The 26,170-nt window shown below is 42.5% G+C and overlaps 1 protein-coding gene across 2 annotated transcripts in view; it reads left to right on the top strand.

Annotated features, from left to right (window-relative positions):
- Window positions 1-1,667: 1,667 nt before the first annotated feature.
- Window positions 1,668-26,170, top strand: part of LOC109479368 (thiamine-triphosphatase-like) — a 106,315-nt gene continuing 81,812 nt past the window's right edge. For both annotated transcript variants that reach the window (XM_019781323.1, XM_019781324.1), the window contains exon 1: window positions 1,668-2,481. In XM_019781323.1, coding sequence (XP_019636882.1) covers window positions 1,806-2,481 — 676 coding nt within the window. In that variant the 5' untranslated portion in view covers window positions 1,668-1,805. The remainder of the gene's footprint in view (window positions 2,482-26,170) is intronic.

Genomic DNA, 26,170 nt, shown 5'->3' with positions numbered 1-26,170 from the left:
CTATATTTATAAAGAGTACAATGACCAGTTGTATATATTATATACTACACAGGTTCTAGAGGAAATATTTGATATTTCACCCATTTCTCAAGGGAATGCAGGGCATCAGGCATCCCCACTGCACTTACAAGCGCAGAGCAGATAGCATCACGTAATGCACACACTGGCAGTGCTGTACGCTACAGGCTACGGCACAGGAGATAGCGGCTCAAATCAACGCGAGGAAGACAGACAACTACGCAGTCTACACTTACACATGTAACACTGACCAACACCATTACTGTATCCAGAACTGTGTCCATCTAGTTCTATGTCTGAATGGGTTAGGGTGAGGATCAGGCACGGTTCTGGATAGTCTCTATCTTCTGGATAGTCTCTATCGTATCCAGAACCGTGCCCATCTATTTCTTTGTCTGAACTACAGTATTAGGGTTAGGGTTAGGATCAGGCACGGTTCTAGATAGTCTCTATCGTATCCAGAACCGTGCCTATCTAGTTCTATGCCTGAGTGGGTCAGGGTCAGGGTTAGGATCAGGCACGGTTCTGGATAGTCTCCGTGTATCCAATCTACGTAGATTTGCCTTAGACATGGTTCTGGATACGCGTTGACTATGCCTGAACATGGTACCAGAATCAGCAACTGTCCAATCATTTAGTTGTAGTTTGTATGGGCAGTGAAACATGCTTTACAAATATTGTATTTTCAAGAACTCATGTTCCCCCGCACTCAGTAACGCCACAAGAAGAGCGCTGAAGTAATTTGTATTCTTATGCGTTCCGACTGCTAGCGTTGTGCAACAAGCTGATATTCACCCCAGCTGAGGAGCAAGAAAAAGTCGATATTTTTCTTAGTCCGGCTTACTCTAAAAGTCTCCCATGTATATGTATATAACGTCAGAGCAATGCGTTTTTTAAAATAATTTTTAATGAAAGAAACCCACATGTCCTGCGCACAACATAGTTGTCCGCGACATATCCAAGAACTTATTTCTTCAATCGCTTCGACTATCACGGAAATAAAAGTAATGCGACTTTCAAGGGTAGATTAGCAAATGTTCCTTCTTCGAAGGATTCGTATTTGGAGTTTCTTAAATTGAGAAAGTTGATCAACTCGTGTTGCGTAAATTTTACGACAACAGTTCAGACAAATTTCCACATAGCAACCAATCTGGCAAGAATGCTTTCTCTAGTTATGTTTGTATTGTTTTTGCTCTGTTTCTTCTTCCTCTTCTCCAAACAAATAAGGTCAATGACCTAGATGAGTCTTCTGTCACCATGGTGTTGGGTTACATCATGTTGCAATTTTATAGGAGGAATTTAGACTCCTGTCTGACCATATATATCTATATGGATGTGTTGAGTAAGAATCAACAGAGCAGAGCACATGCGAAGGTAAACATTATGCATTTGCTCTGCAAATGTTACCTTCCTAGTTAAACTTTAAGAAAAGTTTCTCCCCTCGCGTTGCACACTGGATCCTCCCCTAAAAATTGTGTGTGTGTCTGTGGCCATATGCGAAGGTTAACATTATGCATTTGCTTTGCAAATGTTACCTTCTTGTAGTTTAAAAGTTTGTCCCCTCGCGTTGCACACTGGATCCTCCCCCTAAAAAATTTGTGTGTGGTTTGGCTGTGGCGGGGAAAGCCCGTGCGTGACGTCAGACTGACTTCCGGGGGTCGGCTGGCTGTTATCTGCCGAAACGATCGATGCCCGCCATTCAGCAGCACTCTATTGTGGCTGTGTTTACTTTATTTGGCGCTGGGCGACTAGACTGACTGCCTTGCCGGTGCGTTCCATACATTACCATGAATGTATTTAGGCTGCAGACCCACCGGCGAATCGTACTATCGGCGGTTGACATGGAAGTGCAGGAAGGCGGCGGTAGTAGTAGCGCGGGTACTAAGGGGGAGGGCGGCGATGTGGCAGGCGGTGGGGAGGGCGCAAGCGGGCCCCGCGATCACAACAACAAACCATCGGGAGTTATCGAAGTGGAAAGAAAGTTCAGCTTTAGCGAGGGGAGCGAGGAAAAGCTCAGAAAGGCCGGAGCCGTCTGCAAAGAAGAGTCGTCGTTCCACGACGTGTATTTCGACACAGAGGAGTTTGTGTTAACGCTAGCAGACCACTGGCTAAGGAAGAGAGAGGGAAGGTGGGAACTGAAGTGCCCGCCTGCTAGCAGGGACCGTGCTAGTCTAGTGGAACAGTATGTCGAGCTACAGCACGAGGCCGACATCCTGAAACAATTGGCGGCCATTTTAAACGTGCGAGCGGGAAGCGTGGACGAGTTGGTGCGAAGGGCAAGCTGCGAACCGTTCTGTAACTTCCAGACCGACAGGAAGACCTACACTCTGGAGGGAGGCTTCAAGATCGACCTGGACCAGACCGATTTCGGCTTCAGGGTCGGAGAAATCGAGCTCATCTGCCAGAAGCAAGACGACGTCCCCGAAGCGCTACGCAAGATCGACGCTCTCGCCGAAAAACTAGGTATTTTTGAACTTTATTTCTCTCCCCAAGCATCCCTTACCCCAAATTTCCCTCAGAATAACCAGAAATTCCCATTTTTCAGCGAGTATGCTAGTTGTCGCGACGCTAGAAATCCCCGACGTTATAAAAAGCGGGGAGGATATAGCGGGGACAGTAAAAATGTCGTCTGCAGTCGCCATGTTGGATGGAGCGGCACAACAAATCATCCATCATGTGTCATCATCAGAAGCCGCGCGCCTGGAGTCATCACGGCGTGCAACGCAACAGATAAGGACTAACACATGTTTCACGAATGTTCCTACTTTTCCAGACTTCAACTCTCTTTTCCAGAAAGTCTTGTCTGCGAAATGCGAAAGCTGGCTTTGAAAACAAGAGAGAAACACTTCAGAAGCTAGGCGGGTCTCTAAAGGGGTAATTTGATACTTGTCATGAACACCCTCTTAAGTTTACTAAAGGCGTACATGTTGTAATGAATGTCTCTACTTTTCCAGACTCCAGTTCTCTTTTCCAGAAAGTCTTGTCTGCGAAATGCAAAAGCTGGCTTTGAAAACAAGAGAGAAACACTTCAAATACTAGGCGGGTCTCTGAAGGGGTAATTTGATACTTATGAACACCCTCTTAAGTTAATTAAGGGAGTACATGTCGTAACGAATGTTCCTACTTTTCCAGACTCCAGTGTTCTCTTTTCCAGAAAGTCTTTCTGTGACATCTAGCTGTGAAAGAAAAAGAAAACACTTCAGATACTAGGCAAGTCTCTGAAGTGAAGGGGTAATTTGACACTTGTCATGAACACCCTCTTAAGTTTACTAAGGGCGTGCACTTAAGTAGTGTCAATGACCTTGACTGAGGACAAGGAAAACAATTTTGCTAGGAAAAGATTCCTTTCATACCATTCTGTGTTTCTTTTTTTTCCTTGAGCAAAGCTAGTTGTATTTTAAGTCAATTATATGATTTTATTATGGAAAATTTTATAACTTTTTATGCACTACAAAATGATAGAGAAAGTGGTCTTTAATTCTTCTGACATCATTCAACTGTAAATTTAATATTGTCACAGTTCCCCTTAAATATTTGGTACATTAATTACAACTTTAACTTTTAAACATAAAGTTTTGATTTTTACTTAATGTATTATCAACAGGTAGTCTGGATGTCTGGCCTGATTTACAGAGGCACATAGAACCTGAGTTACAGTTTCATTGGTTCCAGAAGCCTTTTTTTACCATTTCTTTCTGCGGACTTGGAGATCTCATTTCCTGTACTATTTGTGGTACATGGACAGCAAAGCTTGCTGTGCAGTGTAGAGTGATATATTGTAAGCACTGGGCTCTCCACAGAAATATAGGACAACGTGCAGCTATACATTTGCAGAGGGTTAGGCTAATGCAGTCTCACACATGCAAATTTTGAGGACGAATTCAAGCAAAATTAAGTAAATCTTAGAATTGACAGACTGGTACATGTACTATTATTGCAAAGTGATACAGCACTGTTATTTGTTTATTACATTGTGTTGACTTTAATTTTTCACTGTAGTAGTTGAATGGAGGGTTGCCTTAACTGGTGAAAGAACTAGAAGTTCTTAAGAAAATGTCCTCAGTTTCCTGACTACATTTTGCCTTTCGAACAGTACGATACAATAAAAATTGTCTTATCTGTCCAATGCCCAATATTTTGATAGCTAGTTACCCCCCCCCCCCACTTAAGTTTGACCTATTTCTTTCTGATTGCTCTGTGTCAGTGTGTGGAAACTGACACTAACAACTTTGACACCCCATACTATACAATGTTATCATATCTTTCAATGTAAAAAACATTTTGAAAGATATTCAAGCCCATTGTCTAATAACTTTTAGTTATAACTGAAATGTAATATAGTGTCAAAATTTTGGCATATTTCACAGACAGGGCCTTTCAGCCAAAGACAGACATTCAAATCTTACTTGGAACAGTTGGGGTATGTCAACTGTGTATATTTTCGATCAGTCTCTGAGGCAAGTGTCTACAAGAGCACACATATTGAGGTCAATGTAAACTATACTATCTTTGTTTTGGTTATTGAAACCTAGAGGGAGAGGTGGCATTGCCATATGTGTCAGATACTCTAAATGATACCTTCCACACATGCAAGCTAGGAATTGAGGCTTAGTTATGTTGGTTCGTCTTTATGTCTGTCTGTGTGTCTGTCTGTGTGTGTGTGAGAGAGAGAGAGAGATAAGATAGATAGAGAGAGAGAGAGAGAAAGGAGCAGACAAGAAAGCTACAATTCCACACCACGGTTTAAGTGGCAAACTATATTATAACATTATACATCAACTATACTTTCAATATCAACTTAAGGCTTCATAACAAAATCTCATTTATACCAAATATTAGGTAAGACTAGAAAACCATTAAGTATCTAACTAATGACTCTTAAGTCTATACAAATCCTTGTCTAGACAATGGTTCATTTGACCTTCCTTTTGTGTACCTGTGACCTTTCTTTGTGCACGCCAATGTCAACACCTGTTGTTTATTCTACTCCCACCTACCAGGGCATGTTTATAGGGCCACCCTTAAGGGCAGGACAAAAACGTATTGACCTAAAGTTATACAGACATGTTCATTGATAGATTATATGCACAAACAGGGAAAAGGGAAGGCGTTTTACACAACTTTCCTCACTTCATTCAGGTGAAATGAGTACCTAGCTTTGGCTATCGATGTCCCTTGGATAGAAGGTTAAATGGAGGTCCTGTGGTTGGGACAGCCACACCCCACGCACGTTAAAGAACCCACCACACTTATCAAAAAGAGTAGGGGTCCTTCCCGGTGTGAGTGGCTCAAATGTAACAGTCCAGACTTACTAATGACAATGTATATAACTGGTATAATGTTACACCTAAAGGTACTTTATACAAAAGAGTATAGTGTTAGTCTCAATACATACAGTTTAAGTTATAAGAAATACTGTAGACGTTAGAGTAGATCAGCTAGATATGTAATAACTCTGAAGCGCTTGCCATACATTGTACCTGTTACAATTCTTGACTTTGACATTTTAATAGCCATGAAATACAGGCAACTGACAACCTGTCCTTGTTATGTTGAGGTTAGTTTTTGGTAGACTAAAACGTGATTCAAATTGGTAGCATTTCTGTATCTGTATAGCCAGTATAAACTATAACCGCCCTTTGGCGTAACACACCAGTTTCTGTATCTGTATAGCCGGTATAACCGCCCTTCGGCGTAACACACCAGCTTCTGTATCTGTATAGCCAGTATAACCGCCCTTTGGTGTAACATACCAGCTTCTGTATCTGTATAGCCGGTATAACCGCCCTTTGGTGTAACATACTAGCTTCTGTATCTGTATAGCCGGTATAACCGCCCTTTGGTGTAACACACCAGCTTTGCAGGCACACAGCACGGTGGCAGCTGGCTACATTACACTGAACAACTTGTTACACCTAACCCTTAAACATCTAACTCTAGACATTGTTTAAAGCTATCTAATGATAATGCCCCTACTGTACTTGGTGACAGTGAGTTCCACTCTGCGATAGTGTTTATAATAGGAAAGAATTAGTTTTTGAACACCTCAGTCCTTGGTTGATAACTCTGATATTTGAAGGCATGACTGTTTCTTGTTCTTTTCTGGGCTGGTAGTAGTTGGTACGTCCACCAGTTTAATAGTCACTTTCATGTCAATTTTGGTGATTTTTTTAGACCCTACATGTATAGTCAACATGGTTCTACTATTAGCAGTACAGGGGTGGCCAAGGCCATGTGTTATGTCAAGGGTCACATACCAGGCAGTCTTAGCAATCTTGTACCACTTCTCAAGTCTCCTTGTGAACACATGTCAGGGTCACATGACAAGGAAGTGCAAGTCTAGGGGGAAGTGTCAACAAACAAACTACAACTGGAACGTCAGCAGAACGTACCGTGCCTACGCAAAACGTAATATATTGAAAAGTTTATTGCAAATTCTTGCCCGGAGGCTAATTGCAAATTACAAAACATAAAAGAACAATGAAACAGAGTATAAAATAACTAAAGTCTACATGATAAAGGTAGCTGTCTAGAACTATAACTAAGTCTAAAACTATGTCTGAAGGATTTGACTTCTCTTCTGTAAACCATGGAAGACGTAATGTCCCACCTTTCCCAAAATTTGTGGGTTTTGGGAAGTTAAAAGAAGAATAGTTTTTTCTTGGTCTGTAAGTTTAGAGAAACTGGGATAAATTGTAGAAGTTTGAATAATCAATTCATTTCGAGCGTTGTATATATTGTGCATAGCACTTCGGTAGAACTTCTTGTTATGTTTACCGAAGGAAAACATATTGTTTTTGCTACGTTTCCTCTTCTTCCATTCCAAACACTGACCTCTGACCAGGCCAATGACCTGACTTGTTGACGTCTCTCACCATGGTAACTGGTGTTGGGTTACATAATGTTGCAATTTTATAGCAGGAGGGATTTAGACTCCTGTCTGACCATATATATGAAATCAATGTATTTGAGTAAGAATTAAAAGAGCAGACCACATGTGAAGGTAAGCATTATGCATTTGCTTTGCAAATGTTACCTTTCTAGCTCAAGGTTGTATTCTTGTATTTAAGACATTTCATTCTATAGTTTTCAAATGTTGTGTTGTAAAAGATATCGTCTGCAACCGGCAAAATTCTGATGCTGACGTTGACCAAACACCCAACAAAAACTGAAAAATCCAGGTTTTCCATGGGCGCAGTATGTTTTACCGACATGCTACCTCAACCAACAAACGGCACTGCAAACATATTAACCTTCTTGATGAAACTAATAAACTACGTATTGTTCAAATATACCTCCACGTGCACATGCAATTATTATTGAGTACAAGTTATCACATATGACCAAAACTGAAAATTTTACTCCATATATAGAGACTTAACTAAAGTTCAGCCTACTAAGGTAGTCATTTGACACCAAAATTTCTGTTGCCATTGGTTATGGGTTTAGGCAGCAGGGAAAAGGTTAACAGCAGGTGTGGCACCTGACAATGGACAGGTAGACAAATCACACAATTAAGCTGTCAGGTGGGGAATTAAGGAGGGACAAGGGGTACTTTGTTTTAAGGTTATGGGGGAGGGGGAGCAAAGTTCATGGCAGGAGTTTTGGGTGGATAACAGCTCAAGAGTCATGTATGGGGTACCAACCAACCAACCAACCAACCAACCAACCAACCAACCAACCAACCAACCAACCAACCAACCAGCCAACCAGCCAACCAACCAACCAAAAGACCAAAAGACCAAGTCTGAGTCAGTTGACAGCAGGCATGCTCTGACATCAAAAGTCATCAAAGTTGTTGCAGCGAACGCAACAAAGAACTCAAAGGAAAGGAAAGGAAGGCAAGGCTGTCCTTGTTGTGGTGAAATAAAATGAAACTAGAAAGATAACATTTGCACTTGGCAAATGCATAATGTTTACCTTTGCATGTGGTCTGCTCTGTTAATTGCTCAAACACATTCATATATATGGTGACAACAGTCTAAATCTCTCCTGCTATAAAATTGCAACATGATGTAACCCAACACCAGTTACCATGGTGACAGACGTCTGGTTCAGGCCATTGACCTTATTTGTTTGGAGAAGAAGAGGACGAAACTGAGCAAAAACAATATGTTTTCCTTCTATAATGTACTACGAAAGCAAGGCACGTTTTAAGCCAGCCCCATTCTTTTACACAGAGAATTCTCCTGGTGTTTGGCACTCCAGGTAGTAAGTTTATCAGATGCAAGTTGCTGATAAGCTGTGAAACTAAATTAAATATGTCAGGAAGTGATTTATCTTTGCTTAGGAAACAATTATTCAAAGTACATGTACTGCCGACAGATTTTTTGGCAGTTGAGAAAATTTCACTCTAACTAAGGATAATTAGCTACATTTTCAATGAGAGAAATTAAGTTGGCTTAAAACTGTGGCAGCATTTTGGCGCCAAATTTATATTAGGCATTCTTCTCCAAGCAGATGTTGGAATGGAAGATTGTAATGTTTTGTCTGGCTTCACAGGTTCAACATGCACCTATGCTACATGTGTATTGTATCCAGAACCGTGCCTATCTAGTTCTATGCCTGAATGGGTTAGGGTAAGGATCAGGCACGGTTCTGGATACTCTCTGTGTATCCAAGAATGTAGATTTGCCCCAGGCGTGATTCTGGATATGCGTGGACTATCCAGAACTGTGCTTGAGCATGCTTTTGGATAAAGCACAGTTCTGGATACAACAGTGTGTCAGGGACCTGGCCAGTCAGAATATGTGTTTCCCTTGGAGTCTGTTCTGAACGTCTGCTTGGAGACTGTTCCTTACTGGGTTAGGCAAAAGGGAGATACCACTACCAGCCCGTAAACCAACAAATTAACTAACCAATCAATCAACTAACCAACTAGTAAATCAATCAATCAACCAACTAACCAACCAACTAACTAACCAACCAACCAATTAGCTAACCAACCAACTAGTAAACCAACCAGTGAAAAAACTAACCAGTCAACCAATAAATCAGCCAACCAACCAACTAACCAACAAACAAACCAACCAACCAACCAACCAACTAACTTACTAGTAAACCAAGCAATCAACCAACTGGCCAACCAGAAGACTAATTAACCAACCAACCAACCAACCAATGAACTAACCAACCAGTTTACAATCTAGTTAAACAACCAATCAACAATCACATCTACAAACAAAGCAACACCAGACAAAGCATAAAGTTCTTGCCAAGTCATCTCATTTGTATCAAAGTAGCACTTTTAATCTGACTTACAAGAACAAACTAAGTTAGGCTGTCAGGAGTGATTGTCAGACTAAGGTAAAAACAATGCCGTCCTTATAATAATTCCGGCGCTACAGGTGCGTGCAATTCCCCACCTTCGCCGCACCTGGGGTTCTCGCAATCAATAAAGCTCAAGCCAAAAAGTGTTGGCCTCATAAAACCGGAGCCCAGAAATTCTTTATTACGACTGCAAAGTCGTCAGGTCACCTGCCATGCCTACCCGTCACGGCTGGCAGCTAATATAGCCCCTCCCGTCCCCGAAACCTGTTGTTATAATTAGGTGTCCAGATTATCTTGACTCCCTGGCCCACAATACTCCCCGGGACAAAGTGACTGGCGTTTAATGAACTGCCGAATCAGAAATAATAACTCGGGATCTGAGTTCGGGTCAGAGTTGCGCGACTTGCCGTGATAGGAGCGTAGTTCGGTGGCAGGGAGTGGGGGGGATAATCTTTGCGGGGTCAGGGTGCCCGGCGAATCGACGGGCCACACATTACGGAGCGTGGAAGATGGATACGGGGAGGGTAGGGGGTCCCGCCGGGTGCGCACGGGTAAAACCGCCGTTGAACAAATCGGATTAGGAGCTTTGAGCGGCGGACTGCGCAGCGTGAAAGGGGAAGTAAGGGGGAGGGGCAGGACCTCTGTCGTAATGCACCGGGGAAGGACACTGTGGTCGCCCTCTTGACTTTGTGTACTTCACTGTGTGCAGACGTGTGTTTATGGCTTTACATGTACTTTTTCACTGATGAAGAGTGTTAGAATAACACTAGTTGAATCATCTGACTATGAAATTCTTATTCAGTGGAAAAGTTTGAAACACTATTCAATGACTTCAAATTCCATTCTACTCTAGTTTTAGGAAAGAACAGATTTGTCACCATGCTCACTAATGCTCTTTGAGTTTAAGTAGTCTCGCTGCAGTCCCCACAAAACTGGATCAAACTGAAATATCTAGCCAGGACCTGAGCTGGCTTTCCCGGCCATGATCTTGGCCAGTATGCTCAGAGCGTCGGAGAAGGCACAGCCAATTATCGGCAGAATTGGCCGCTGATCCCCGCTCAGCCCGCATCACTTCAGTCCTTGTCCTGTCAGTCTGTTTAAACCTTTGTGGGAAAGGTTTGCCCCTGTGTGTCTTTGTAAATGGAGCAACGGGTCCAGATAAACTCATGGCTTAATGGCTGGAAGGAAAACTTGAATCCGACCACCTGGAAATGTTATAGTATCCAAGAAAATCCAACCACCAACAAATCAAATCAAATAAACAATGCAGCAAATAAAAATCCATATACATGTACACCTACATGTATTGGCCAGTACAAAATGAACATGGACCAGTTAAGGTTAGGTACAGAAATACATGTACCATTACCCAAAAGTCAGAAATGCATTTGTTTTGCGCCTAGGGTTGGCAGTTTTTTTTCTAGGGAAAACAGGAAACACAGCATTTTTTTCTTAGGCCTAAATACCGGCAGCATTCCACCACATCACTAGCAGCACCTGTCTGTCTGAGGAAAGCACCACCTTCTCTTTCCTGTTTCAGTCCTAAAAAAATCAGTGTCGGTAGGTAGGGATTTTCTTTCTTCTTTTATTAGACTTTGGCGATTTCCAGTGATCCAACTTATACAATACAGTTACTTCTAGGGTCGGTCGGGAAACATGAAACACAACATTTTTTTTCCTAGGCCTAAATACTAGCACCTTTCCACCACATCACTAGCAGCACCTGTCTGTCTGTGGAAAGCACCACCTTCCTCTCTCTGATGGTCGGAATGTCGGCTGTTAATAGCAGCTAAGGGACGTTTCCTGACCTGCCTTGTGCCACAACAAATGGCCGTCAGAAACGGTAGCGGCTCTTAAAGTTCTTGTCACGGTCTAGCGCAGCCTGGAGGCTGTCTGCCATCTTAACTCGGATTGGAAGTGATGTCTTAAGATTATTCTAAGCCCTCGCCATGTCAAACTTTGTCATCTTGAAGCCTCGAGAGGACCATGACCAGAGACAGGTAGGACCGAGTGAGGGATAGTCGGGGGGGAAACATGACGATTTGTCCATTTGTAAGTCCTTCTTGAGTTGTTTTCTCACCTCGTGTTAATCCGTGCAGTGTCGCTACGGAGCAGAGGAGATTAGGACGCAAGATTACAAGTTAGGAGAAGGCATAAATCTACCTGACAACCGCAAGACTTTTTGACTGGAGATTTTTCAGGTGATGACGGTTTAGGTGGACGGACATGGCAATTAGAGATGGCAGTCCCAACTACTAAGTACAATGTACCTGATACCAGCCCTGAAGAGAACAAGAAATAGCCATGCCTTCAAGTACCAGAGTTATCAACCAAGGATTGAGGTGTTATATAAAGAATTCATTTTTTCAGGCAGAACTATCGCAGAGTGAAACTTGCTGTCACCAAGTACAGTAGGGCCATTATCATTAGATAGCTTTAAACAATATCTAGAGTTAGATGTTCAAGGAATGGGTGTAACAAGTCGATCGGTGTAATGTAGCCAGCTGCCACCGCTCTGCGTGCCTGCGAAGCTAGTGTGTTATGCCGGCTATAAGTGTGCTTCCTTGAAGTGAAACAATATGTAGAAACTAAAGCCTGCCAACAGTGATCAGAGAATGTGTAAAAGCCACCATAGTTTATCCCCACTATAAAGACGAACAGACAAATTGCAAATTCCTATTTATCAATGTTGGTTCACGTATGATGTCCCTCCCTGTATGGAAAAATACTGTTCCAACATACTCTAGACAAAATGCATTGTAACAGCACAAAGTTGGTGACACCTATAGTACAATCATGTACTTTGTCTTACTTGTAGAAACAATTGTATTGAGCGTTTGATCTTCGCTTTTCAATGTTGATTCTTCAAATCAATGAACACACCTTGAGCATGTTGAAAGAATCCACCACACTTATTGAAAAGAGTAGGGGTTCAACATCACCGTGTCTGTGAGTGTGAGTGGATCAAAATCATTCTGGTCTAAGTGGGGAAGGCTGCTGAATGTTCTCAATGTTCCTTTGTAACCCCTGCTTCTCCTATTGGGTTAGTTAGTCCTAACTCTCGGTGAGGTAAGCTTGTCTCCAAACATTGATGTTTCTGACTTGGGTGAAGAGATTGTTGCTCGAGTAACCCAAGCTTAGTTCAGTGCCAAAAAAAGTGGTCTCTTGGCTTTGTACTGAGGAAATTTGTTAAAAAAAAGAAGACATAATGGAGCAGTCAGTTCTCACTCTTAGTAAGTTAAGCTTGTTTCCAGCATTGATATTTCTGACTTAGGGAAAGGAGAGATGTTGCTCCAGTAACCCAAGCTTAGTTCAGTGCCAAAAAAGTGGTCTTTCAAAGCCTTGTACCAATTTTGTTTTAAAAAAGAGAGAACATATTGAAGCAGTTACAAAATGTAGTCCTCCTCAATCTTAGGGAGTCAAGATTGTCTCAATCATGATGTTTCTGACTTAGGCAAAAGAGATGGTGTTCAAGTATTACAACCAAACTTAGCTTCGACCCAAATTATGGTCTTGCACTGAGCAAAATCATTAAAAAAACACCCAGCATTTGAAACACTCATCCTCTGTAAGACGGTTGTGCCCTTCGATTCCCCAGCAAACGAGGGATGTGGGATCCTCCCGTTTTTTAAAACTTGGAGAAAATAAAGTGAGTAACGACCGTAGAGCCGATCCACCGTCCATAAGATCCCTAACACCAACCCAGGCCAATTCCTCTTATAACCTCCTTAGCGCGATGAAATATTACAAGACTTAAGACATTCCCCAAGAGGGACGAGAAGATTCCGTAAGATTTCCTTCTGCAATAAGAAGTCTTGGTCCATTAGAGCTCGTTGTCCCTTGGGAGTATTGATTGGAGAAAAGCTAAGAACAATTGGAAGGTGTTTGAGACCGGCGGAAGGGTTGCCCATTTGTCATCATCGACGGAAGGTGCTTAGCAAAGATCTGCCGGTGTTTCTTAAAGGATTCTTGGGCAGGGACACCTGCAGGGGTGCAGGTAAATAGGGCGCCATGCAGGTAACTGGTGCCACCTGGACCAAGATTTATGAAGAACCGCTGACAAAATCTCTCGACTCCTAAGAGCAAGGCTTCGATCTCGTAAATTGCCGGGAGGCTTTGGAGTGCTCGAAATTCATTTTTGGCAATTTTGCACTGGTGCACCCAACCTAAAAAATTTTTGGGGTGCACCATATAACATGTATACGATAAAATAAGTAGAATGTCAGCAAAACTTAAATAAGTAGAATGTCAGCAAAACTTATGTTCCATTTCTAAAGAAAAGTACTATGACAAAGATTTTATTATTTTTCTGACACTTAGATGTTATGACAAAGATTTTATTATTTTTCTGACACTTAGATGTTAAGGATATGCTGTATACTACTATACATTGCACATCTTTACATACATAAGCTTATGAAAATATTTGCACTGGTGCACCCACAGAAAAGAATTGGGTGCACAGCTCCAATTTTGGGTGCACTAAGGTGCACATTCGCCCAGTATTTCCAGCCCCGAAGGCTTCAACCTCGTAAATTGCTGGCAGGCTTTCTCACAATCAGGTTCCCTGTCCTGTCTTAGAAGCGATTCCGGGCCCTGTCTTGAGAAACGAGCAGCTACCATCTTTAAGATGTTAGTGGTTTCACCTTGTCCCCGTTGCCAAGGTCTACTACCTGTGATTATTGATTCTCACCTGTGACAAGCCGAGGGTCCACAAGGTGAGGTGGAGTTTGTTAAGGGCCGATACTGATGCAGATAAAGGCTCAGCACACCTGCCTCGGCATTGATCCTGTTTTTTCTATCTCCGATAAAAAGTGCCGGAGAAACTCGAAGCAGCGAAGGTAAGGAGGAGGTGATGTATCGACAGGGCGGGAAACTTTGGGGAACCGTAATAGAAAAATCACCGGGACCCAAGCAATATTTTCTGCGAGGCGTTGCGATGTTGATTTTATAAATGGCGTCTGGGTGCGAGGATTGATTTTTTGTTCGTTTTTTGCACCCTGGAAGAAAAAGAAATCTTGTTTCTATCGACAAGCAAGGAGCAAGGTGCGATAATGCCGAAAACAAGACGCTGCAACCAGAGGTAATGCTATAAAAGTACCCAAAATGGAAGAATATGTCATCATTGTCATGAAATTGTCTAAACATGATCACCTACGTTGTTAAGACCTATCGCAAAACATGTTTAACACTGAGTGATAGAAAAGCACAAGGCCTATGAAATAAATCACATGAAATAGAGAGAAAATGTACATAAAATGGCTAGTTTGCACCACAGGTGATATGTTATATGTCGCATTATGATCACTCGTATATTTCAAGATTAAGATACTGAAAAGGAATGTCTAAAACTCCTTGTTTGCTACGTCTCACTGATGGAAATGCAGCCCATTTCAACAGTGTTGTTTGAAAGAGCAGGCTTTCCATGATTTTTATACTGTACAATGTATTATCTGTTATATTAATAATATCTGACCAGAGTCTAAGTAAGTGCGCAGTAAATCGTATGTGTACAAGCCTGTACTGTTTTTTAGCTTATACTTCCCATTTTAACATCACACAGTTTTGTCACTATGATGACACATTGTTGGTTCTTTCGTTTTGCTGTGCAACCATGACATATGCAAGAACCAACATTTAAAAGATTATCAGAGTCTAGAACATGCCAGACGGTTTTTTTAAATGTATATATACAGTTTCCAGCTTTAGTTCAAAGTATTTGCTATTTTCACAAACTATGACATATTGTGCAAGGATCAATGTTTAAAAGATTATCAGACTCCTTTTTCTAGTCTAGTTCTTGCACTTCCTTTGCAAATGAGTGTATACAGTAACCAGCTTTAGTTCTGTTCAACTCTGACACATTTTAGGTTGTACTTTTTCTACATAACTACATGTATGACGTATTATGCGAGGATCATTGTTTAAAAGATTATCCGACTCATTTTTCAAGTCTAGAACTTGCACTTTCTTTGCAAATGTGTGTATACAGTTCTGTACAACGATGACACCTTTTAGGTTGTACTTTTTCTACACAACTACATGTATGACGTATTATGCGAGGATCTTTGTTTAAAAGATTATCAGACTCCTTTTTCTAGTCTAGTTCTTACTTGCACTTTCTTAGCAACTGTGTATACAGTAACCAGCTTTAAGTTCTGTCCAACTATGACACATTTTGGTAGCCTCCGTAGCAGGCATATAGAACTGGGGGTTTGGTGGTCTTCGACTGTTTTCTGATTAGCCCAGTTCTAAAAATGGGGGTAATTCAACCAGGCCGGCTATGTTGTCTACATGCAATCAGAAAATAGCACATAAAAGCTCCCAAAGACCATGAAGACCCCCAAAACCCCCAGTTTTTGGCATGCTATGGAGGCTAACATTTTAGGTTTTTTTTTTCTACACGTATGACGTATTGTGGCACTGTTTCCCCACTGTGTGGCCCTTGCACCAGGCGTGCCCTTGGAAAGCTGGAGCGTCCGGACATTCCGCTATAAATCAGGCAGAAACACTCAATTATAGAGAATATTTCCCGGGCAGTGGGTAGTTATCTACATGCACTTATAGCCAATATTTCCTCCACATCTAATTATGTCTTACGGGAGAAATTCCGTCTGGCTGAAGGTCGGCTGAATTACGACCAAGGACAAAGTGTTGCGGAGGGTGTGCCCGCCATTCTCTGCTCTTAAGGGTTGGTGAGTTAAGAGGACTGCCTAACAGGGCTCTATCCAGCTCGAATTTTTTTTTCGTCAGCCCAGGTTCATGATCAGACCTGGGAGAGAGTGCTCGCAATCTAGGAGCACTCGGAAAAAATCGGAAAACTATTTTTTCTAGCGTAGCGGAGCAAAATCCGGATGGCTAGAAGAAAGAGGGGAGGCAACTGAAGGAGGATAATATCAGAGAATGGATCAGCACGACACTGAGTGAAACATTAGGAAGAACAGAAAACCATGAATGATGGACAAAACTGGTTGTCAGATGTTCTGTGTAGTCTAATAAGTAGACTTATATAAGAGTTTCGGATTTTCGAGGAGACTAACTGGAAGCAGGATATAGTATGACGGTCAAGATGATGCCTTTACAATTTAATAATAATGTATTTGACAGACATAAAGTAGTTGCCTTATGATTTGGAAATTGTTGTTGGCTATATCAAATTTTTTTCTGACATTCGAAAGTAAAATTAGTATTGATATGTTTGTTAAGTCACAGTTCAAGCTGGCTGCATATTGGACTCAGATATGTGTGTTTCTTAAACAGAAAAGTTATCCAGAGACTCAAGTTCTGAGATCGTTGCACTCTGCGAGAGGATGAGGGCAGTTTCGCTGAGTAGCTTATCTTGTAATTTCCAGTGTCCGATACAGCCCAAACTTGTCACGGCAAAAGTTCTTATTCATTACCTCGTGGCGAATAAATTCCGACGCGTGCGCGGCGTGTCAGCCAGGTCCAATATGTGCCGGCTGATTCAGGCATCCATCTCAGAATACCCAAGCCGTCATTTGTCTTCTCCAATATATGCGCTTTCTTTTCCTTGTACAAATCCCTGGTCCCCGGGGAGAGGACTTATCTCTGGAGCTATACAGTCAGGGAAGTCCAACGTCACACCTTGGGGAAATATAACCACCGAACGATGAATGGTCCACTGTTTGTTTCTCCAATTTCGCCGGGAAATTTATGGGAGAGGTAAACGGATAATATCCGCGAAGCTGACGTGGTCATCACAATCGTGTTTCCGAGATTCGGAATTCCGTCGTCGTTTCCACCCGCCTATCGGAGGAAGGGCGCTGGTTTCCTTCTTTTTTTTTTTCGTCTGGCAGGGAATTTCTCTCAGAGAGTTTCGCTCGGGGTAACTTAATTTGGCTGGTGCTGACTTTGGTCATCGCAAATAATCAGATCTGATTTGGAGGGATGACATCTCTCGAAGTTTGTCCAGTGGAACGAAACATGGTTGTTTGTCTTACTAAGGATTCCCCAGAGAGAAAATGACCTTTATATTTTGAAAAAAAAACTGTTGACACACTTAAAACTGTTTGCACCTTTGATCAGTGCTCTGTAAACACTTTTTCAGCGCCAGAGATGATATTACTTTCATTCCAGATATTTGAGAGGGTTTATGTAACAAACTACTGGATAACGAAAAAAAAAGGACAGACATTCTTGTTAATTAGATGTCCAGTTAGCAGTAAGCATTTTGTCTGCAAATAGTTTTCAAATTAGTGTGAATATGACTGGTCAAAGGGGGAGAGGCTTACCAGTAATATTTTCGAAATTTTGTAAAAAGGAAAATGATAAAAAGTCACCTTCAGAAAGAGAAGGAATTTGCCGGACAGAAATCTTAAGTGGTCAAACCAGCTGGTTCATCAACAACCAGACGTGTTTGCCGGGGATATCTCGAGAATCAACGACTTGAAAGTCGGGGAAAACATCTTGCGCTAATGGCAGAGATCAGAAGACATGATTGGGCAAGTGGAAGAACATTTCTACGTTTGTTCTACGTTGGTTATGACAGAAGCACTCACGCCAAGCGGCCGCCTCGATCGATGTAGGCGAGAGGGTCATGAGAGAAAAAATTAACTCGAATCAAACAGAACTCGCGGCCGACATTACTCCCGTCTACTCCCGTCAAGAGAAGTGCAGCCTCCTTTTTAGTTCATAACGCTCATATCTAGGTCGATAAAACACGGAGGGCTTAGTCAATAGTTCGTCAGAAGGCGGCGAAAACACGGAGGGCTTGCCGTCCTGATTACACATTCGCCTGATACAAGATGACACCAGAAAGAGTTGGCCAGCTTAAGTACCTGGTAATGGCATGTATATCAGTGGGAAGCTAATTTTTCATCTGCTTGCTTCAATAGCTTTTAAATTTTAGCATTCTGTCTGGGCTTTAGCGGGCGGCCTTTGCTGGCTAATCTTCTTCGATAAGAAAGTGCTCAGGTATTAGGGGAAGATGTAGAGTGGGCTTCGGGGCAGGTATTAAGACATACAATGGGCAGGAGTCGAGATTTGCAATGTTGGTTCTTATCTGCATCGCTCAGGTACCCATGTCCACCCAAGTTCTGCCCCGATGCAAAGTTGTCTTGCCGGTGATCCCCACCTCGTGATTAGGAGCGCAGGAAAGTGGCCGAGGACCCGAGGGGCGCGATTCCCGGCCGCCGAGGCAGTTGTGCGTTGATGGGCGGCGCAATAAAGCAATGTCAAGGGCACGATCCCTTTCAGAAGATATCTCTCACCCCGAAGGGCAGGAATATCTCCTGCGTTTTCTGACGAATCAGTGTCTCTCCACTTTGACTCGGACAGCGGAGAAAGCCTCTGTCGCAAACCCTTATTACCGAAAATTAATGGCTGTCCGAGAACTTTGATGTCGGCTGCGTCTGCCTTTGCTTCTACTCTCCACCTGCACCGCTGTGCCCAATCACTGCGGCTGGAATGGCATGCGGGTGTTTTATGGCAGCCCTGGGTGCTCGCGAGGCTGCGTCTCTACTTAATTCTGCCTCATCGGACATGCATTTTTTCCAGCAGGAGCTAAAGGTGACGCGGCACTGCGTGTGTGTGTGTGTGTGCTGCCGGTCGGGCCATCACTTCTGGAATGACAATTTCGACCCGGCTCCAACGCATCTGTCCCCGACAACCTGTCCAACCCACTTACTGTGCCTCCCACGCATTCACACACACACAACATTCACACACAAAGCCTCCCTGCTATCTGGAATTAAAGAAACAAAAGAAAGGCTCTGTTTAAGACTCGATCGTCACAACGGTTACTACAACTCACCTGTGTTGTCACCTGGGCCGTGCGTGTGTTCGGCAAGCGAAGCGGCCTTCTCTCGAAATGTGTCTGTCCAAATGACGGCGGGGCCGCTCCAGATGAAGAATTAGACTTACGCAGTGTAATGTTTTCTAATATGTTTTTGGCATGGTCATCAGTATTTCATAATTCCCCCTCTGTTCGCCGGTGCCCTTTATATTGGATTATCTAGGTGTGTAGTGCTCGATCGGGTATTAGTAAAAATGGGGAAGCAGGCACGGTTAACTCCGCACACTTGAGAAGAGATTGATAAGCACACGCGCCTGGAAGTGACCAAAAGTTGCAAATGACAGTCCGTGGCCGTTTAATTATGGACGGTAATGGGCCTGCGTCCCCGCATGTGGCATGGAGGTGGGATTTGCGGCACGCTGGGTGGAAGAAATGCCAGCGCCGGGGCTTGGAATCAGCTCGGCGGTGAATATTGCTTTTAGGGACGATTGTGGAGTGGTTTTGGTTTCGTAGATAACTTTGACATTAAGCAGGGTTCCGTAGTAAGCCTGTCCATTTGAGGACGCTTGAGGATTTTCGCCGCCGCTATTGAATATTTAGGCCCCATATTTATTTGTTATGTTTCCACCCGAAGCCTCCGCACCTGCCAAATGACATTCTTTAGCTCGAGTTAGGACAAAATCGCCCCAAATGACGGTGACCGGTTTCTCTCTTTTACGACGCAGACAAATCATAACGGAATGGAGGGAAGGGATCCGGCTGTAGTGATCGATGTCTCAGGCATGAAATCAAATCCCACTTCTTGGCAATATACAATAAGCACTTCCCCGTCTTGCCGTAATTGCGCGGAAAGTGCGTCCGAGATCTTCGAATGTTTAATTGCCGTGATGGCGGTTCTCTCCCCCCTTCTGCAAGTGGCGGTGCATTAATGAAAGTCTTAATTGTGCCATAATGGGAGACGATAAGAGTCGGCACACTCTCGGTAATGCTCTCCAGATTACTCCGCGTGGGTCCTCATTTTTCTTCTGCCCATCTCAAGTACAATTTGCACGTCCGGGGCTCGGGAAGACGCATTTAACGCTGTACAGAATTTATGGCGCCTCCGCGTTCTTCCCACCACTTTTAACGCTGTCCCCCGTTTTGTCAACCCATAATTTCTGCTCCTCCGCTCCCAGTCATTAGTGGCAAGCTGTGCCGAGTTCTTTTAGTTTTCTTTAAAGGACTTCCCCAGTTAAGGATCATTGCAGGAGGCTCTGGAGGGGGATGGGAGGACACCTGTTTGCAGCATGTTCAGTCATTCCAACAAACGGGACCAGAGACAATATTATGTAGCTACTGTAGTACATCTAAGGGCAATGAGAGCAATGAAGAAACATGATTTACAAAATGTATTTGTACAATCTGATCTTTGTAGTTTGAAATTTGGAAATATGATATCTCTGGCCTCTATTGTCTGGTTTGCCATCAGTTGTTGTAAGAATGGAAGGACATTTCCAGAGGAATTTGCCATGAAATTTTGTACTATCCTCATCACACTTCGATCATATTTAGCTGGGCGTATTTCTTGGTAAAATTAAATTTGTTGAGTTTCAGCTGTTTTATTCCATTCTCTGTTGTCTATTGTTGGTAGAACGTTTCCAGGAAATATTCACAAACCGTGAAATGGCATTGGTGTGGCCCCAGGCTGTCCCAACATGATGTTCTGCTGTTTCGACTGCTCCCTTGTGCCGAGACTGACCCATATTTTGGTCCCTATCTGGGGATCTTTATGTAAAAAGCACGTCAGGTTTTGAGTGGTGGGATTTGCGGAAGCTTAATTGAAATGTCACCATAATTCGTCCCTAATTCTTCCTCGGTCAGCAAAATATGCAAAATGAGCCAATGATATTACTGTTAAAGCAAAATTCATTATTCTACAGATATAGTTTATATATATATATACTGTGGTTGTAGAGTGTATTGTTCTAGTCACACATTAGATGCTGCCATGTTTAGTCCAATAATTTTACCCATTTAGATTATGTGGGATACAAGAAAAAGAAGATAAATCACGTTTTGATGGTAGATGCTGGAGGGAAATAGAAGACTAAAAAAATTTTAAAGTGTAAAATAGATTGAGCAAATTTTGGTTGAAACGTCAATATCAAAATCAAGTTAGCATATTCAAAATTAAAACACATGAATATTGACAACAAAAAAAATAATGAAACTGCACACATTTCGCAAAACCAGTGACAATAGGATACCAGAAATCTCATTAACACATTAGAGATTAAACCAAGTGAATATTGACATCAAAAGAACCAGATTGAATTAAACCAGTGCCTCATGGTTCCTTTGTGTCACTTGCCACCCCGGTTTAGCTGGCCGAAAATTAAATCAGCACGTTAAAATTAACAAGTGAATAATGACAGAAAGAGGGTATTATAGTAATAAATCATATCTATTCTTCCATCATGTCAAATTCTGCGCATGACATTTATGCCCCCGGAGCTCGTTTTACCCAACCTCTGACTTTTTCCTTCCGTCGAAAACTGCGAGTGGCCGATACAATATGTCCGTCTTGGTACTGAAATCAATGCAGGAATGTTGTTTGCGGCTTTCGTTACAAATGCTTCTGTCCCGGTGTCGCAACCCCCAAACGCAGAGAAAGGTCTGTTGGGCTATTTCTGGATTGACACACTTCCGTTTGTCACTCTCCATTTTTTCCCCATCGGTCCCGGGAGTGTTGGCTCGGCCGGGCAATCTAATGTGGGCTCCATTAGTGCCAACCCCACCGACACAGTTTAACACTGTCCCTAAAAACAAGTGTCATCGGGGGTGCTTCGGTGTAGAAGCCCTCTTTGGCAGAAAAATATTGCTGTGATGATTTACAAAAAAATATCCTGTTTTAGGTTGACTCTGACCTTCTCAGGTTGCGGACACATTTGTGAAAGAGAGATGTGATTTTCAAAATGGCTTTTTGGTTTGTAAAACTCATTTCAATAGACTAAGAGTATGTTTTCCTCTCCTATTGTACACGCATTGTGTACTTATTGTATACTGGCATATCAAGCATACATATGTAAATAGTTTTTTTGCAAGTCAAAATATTACTCGAAAGAGCAGTCGACTGAAATACTGACTCAACATTAAGGTGTGTATATTAAGGTGTAAACATATTTTTCATCAATCATATTGTTCATGAGAGCACTTGCTAGCCCGCTATCTCAGTACCTGGTTTATTGTGTGCTGTTAGACATAAAATCATGCACGGATGGACACATGCTATGAGACTGAGCATAAATATTCCTACAGATCGGTTAAAAACCGGACACACACATTTTCTGTGAAATATACCTGTGAAATGAATGTAAATCGCAGCCCCTGTAATAAATAGGCCCGGGTGGCAAGGTGGGGGAACGACGCACCAAACGACCAAATTTGGGTCGATCTCGGGCCAAAGTTGAGGCATGAAATTTCCTGCTGGAAAGTTTTTCCGAGCGTTATCCTCTCGCCGGGGCCGGGTGGCGGCTGGCGTGACCCAGGCGGCCATAACTTATCCCTGCTGCCCATCACAGGAGTTAAAACGGCATCCGGGAGGCCGTGTGACTTCTCATCCTAGTCGTAAGTGCCGGGACGCCGCTAATGCCACTTCCCTTATCAGGGTCTGCAGGTGTTGGGCCTGGGCGGCGGGGCGGGAATTAGCGCGCCCTGACGGATCGCGGCCGGTCGCGGGGACACGCGGCACCGCGACCCCGGACCGGTCCATCACCGGATCACGTCACCCCGAGCAAGTGGATCGCGCCGGGTGTGACCGGAGTTCGGAGCTCAGCGTGATCGCCTTTTTTTTTCTGAACAAACTCAAACCGCTAAGCTCTCCACTGGCAAGGTTAAAAACACAGTTTCGAAACAGTGATAGATGTACTTGTTAGAGACGATCTTTTGTGTGACCGGAGTCCGGGCTCAGTATGATCGCAGCGGCGCGATCGCTTTTTTTGGTGAAACTCAAACCCCTAAGCTCTCCACTGGCAAGGTTAAAAACACAGTTTTGAACGAGTGACAGATTAAGAGACAATCTTTTCTTACTTTTTGGAGTGTTATTTCGTCCTGCTCCTGCAAAAACTCACACCCCTAAGCTCTCTTCTGGCACTGATCTCTGACAACTTGTGACAAGGTTAAAAACACACAGTTCTGAAACAGCAATAGATATAAGTTATAGAGACAATCTTATTCAAATTTAGTCCTTCTCTTGAACAAAATCAAACTCCTAAGCTCTCCACCGGCAAGGTTAAAAACACAGTTTCGAAACAGTGATCGATACACCTGTACTTATTAGAGACAATCTTTTCTTAGCGCTGGGTGTGACCGGAGTCTGGGCTCAGTGCCATCGCGTCGGCGCGAGCCCTGCTACTGAACAAATTCTGAACACCATAAGCTCTCTTCTGGCACTGATCTCTGACAAGGTTAAAAAGGTTTTGTGTCGGCTAAAAACACTCCCACGATTTATAAGCCTGGATAGTTGAAAGAGTGAAGAGTTCAACTTCAAGAATGATAGACACAGAGACAATGTTTTTCTCCACTGGCACTGATCTCTGACAAGGTTAAAAACACTGTCTCTCTGAAATAGTGGTAGATACAGGGGCAGTCTTTTCTTACTTTTTGGAGTTATCGAAATTCATCCTTTTGTTGAACAAACTTGCACCCCTAGGCTCTCTTCTGGTGCTGATCTCTGACAACTTGTGGCAAGGTTAAAAACACTCACAGTTTTGAAGCAGTGCAGAAACAGAAAATTAAATTGTTGTGGCCTTAACTGAATTAAGGGCAGAATTAAGGAATATGGGATCTGTAAATTAGCACCCTAACCAAGGTAATGACATCTGTCCATCAAACTTATGATATGTGTCAATCAAATCTACTACATGTAACATGCTAACAATGCATTATTAGGCTTTTAACACATAAAACTTAAAGAACCATAAAAAAGTACAGGGACACTGTAAGCTTTCCTACAGTTATATAGAGAGCTTACTAGTATATTCAAAACTCAAAATGTACAAAATCCACCTTTATAGCTTTAGACAAACACAAAATTTATGCCTTTACTTAATTTTTGAACTTTGCCATGTACATATGACATCGTCAATGTTATAGCTGCATTTTTAACAATATACTGTTGCTCAAGAGGAATTTGTGCCAGTAACACTGACGACTAAATAGTGACTGTCACAGTAAAGTTGTGTCATAACGTAGCTATCTGTAGCTACACTAGGGTTAAGTTAAGAGCTGTCCATAGGCAGATAAACACTTTAAAGGGTTGAAACGAGCGTTAGCAAAGGTTAGCAGTGTTGGGTGGGTCTTAAATAAGACTGTCTTGCAGGATTTGGACAGTTTTAGAAAAAAAGAAGTCTCCAAGTTGCTAAGGAATGCAGAATTTTAATAAATTGTTTTTGATAACTTTTGGATTATGACTTCTGTGCGGATTAAAATCCTACTGTAGCTGGGATTCGAACCCTAGGACTACCTGTGATCCAAAAGAGGCATTGCTAGCCTGGCCTGTTCAACAGTTATCCCTGCACAGCTACAACATAGATGTTATTGATCTATACTGTATACATGTACTGAGCAATGTAGTTCCACCGTCAATGTTACATGTATATCAGTGTCTTTAATAATGCCACCCCTTTGTAATATCCAAGCAGATCATTTGGTGGCTGCAAGCTTAAGACAGTATCAAATTGGCCAGGCAGTATCCAATTGCCACCCAAAAGTTAGTCTGGGGTTAAAAAAGATGTTGCACAAAAAAAAAAAGCCCTTTAAAAATGCCTAGAATACAAGTGACATAAAAACATGTATGTCATTTTGTGTTTTTCGTTACTAGTAATGTGTTGGAAAGTGATAATAGTTCCTTTATGCACATGTTACTTATGATTGTGAATAAAAAAATTGCCTAAAATCATGTCAAAAACCTGCTGAAACCCAAACCTCTGCTTGGAGAGTGCCACCTTTGTGCTCACGGCGCGGCCTGAGAGACATTTGTACCTGTAACTCCAATGACAGGACAGTAATCACCTCCATAAAGGCCCTGAGTCGTACCTGACTCTAACTCTAGTCACACCAGGGTCAACAGTTATCCCTGCACAGCTCCAGGATTTAGGGGGCTGAAATGAGTGCTCGGTGTTGGCACTGTCGTGTGGATCTCACAGTAAAACTGTCCGGGAGGATTTGTACCTTTTTAATCTCCAAGCAGATCATCTGGTGGTTGCAAAACGGTATCAAATTGGCAAGATAATATTGATATCATTGGTAGGGCCATATCCATTTGCTACTCAAAGTTTGGCTGGCATAAAAAAAGATATCAGTACAAAAAAGAAAGCCCTTCAAAAATGCCTAAAATACAAGTGACCAAAAAAAAAAAATATATATGTCATTTTGTGTTTTCGTTATGTGTTGGAAAAGGATAATAATTCCTTCATGCACACGTTACTTAATATGATTGTGAATTAAAAAAATGGCCTAAAAGCATGTCAAAAACATGCCGAAACCCAAACCTCTGCTTGGAGAGTGCCACCTTTGTGCTCACAGCGCGGCCTGAGAGACATTTGTACCTGTAACTCCAATGACAGGACAGTAATCACCTCCATAAAGGCCCTGACTCTAACTCTAGTCACACCAGGGTCAACAGTTATCCCTGCACAGCTCCAGGATTTAGGGGGCTGAAACGAGTGCTCGGTGTTGGCATTGTCGTGTGGATCTCACAGTAAAACTGTCCGGGAGGATTTGTACCTTTGTAATCTCCAATCATCTAAGTGGTTGCAAGACAGTATCAAATTGGCAAGATAATATTGGTATCATTGGTAGGGCAGTATCCATTTGCCACTCAAAAGTTAGCCTGGGGTTAAAAAAAATGTTAAAATGTTGGACAAAAAAAAAGCACCTTAAAATGCTTAAAATACAAGTGACAAAAAAATGTATGTCATTTTGTGTTTTGGTTACTAGTATGTGTTGGAAAGGGATAATAGTTCCCTTCGTGCACATGTTACTTATGATTGTGACTAAAAGAATTGCCTAAAATCATGTCAAAAACTCGCTGAAACCCAAACCTCTGCTTGGAGAGTGCCACCTTTGTGCTCACAGCGCGGCCTGAGA

The sequence above is a fragment of the Branchiostoma belcheri genome, unplaced genomic scaffold (genome assembly GCF_001625305.1).
Source record: "Branchiostoma belcheri isolate BF01 breed outbred unplaced genomic scaffold, Haploidv18h27 scaffold48, whole genome shotgun sequence".
NCBI lineage: Eukaryota > Metazoa > Chordata > Leptocardii > Amphioxiformes > Branchiostomatidae > Branchiostoma > Branchiostoma belcheri.
The sequence above is the reverse complement of the archived record's forward strand: the minus strand, read 5'-3'. Positions and strand labels throughout refer to the sequence as shown.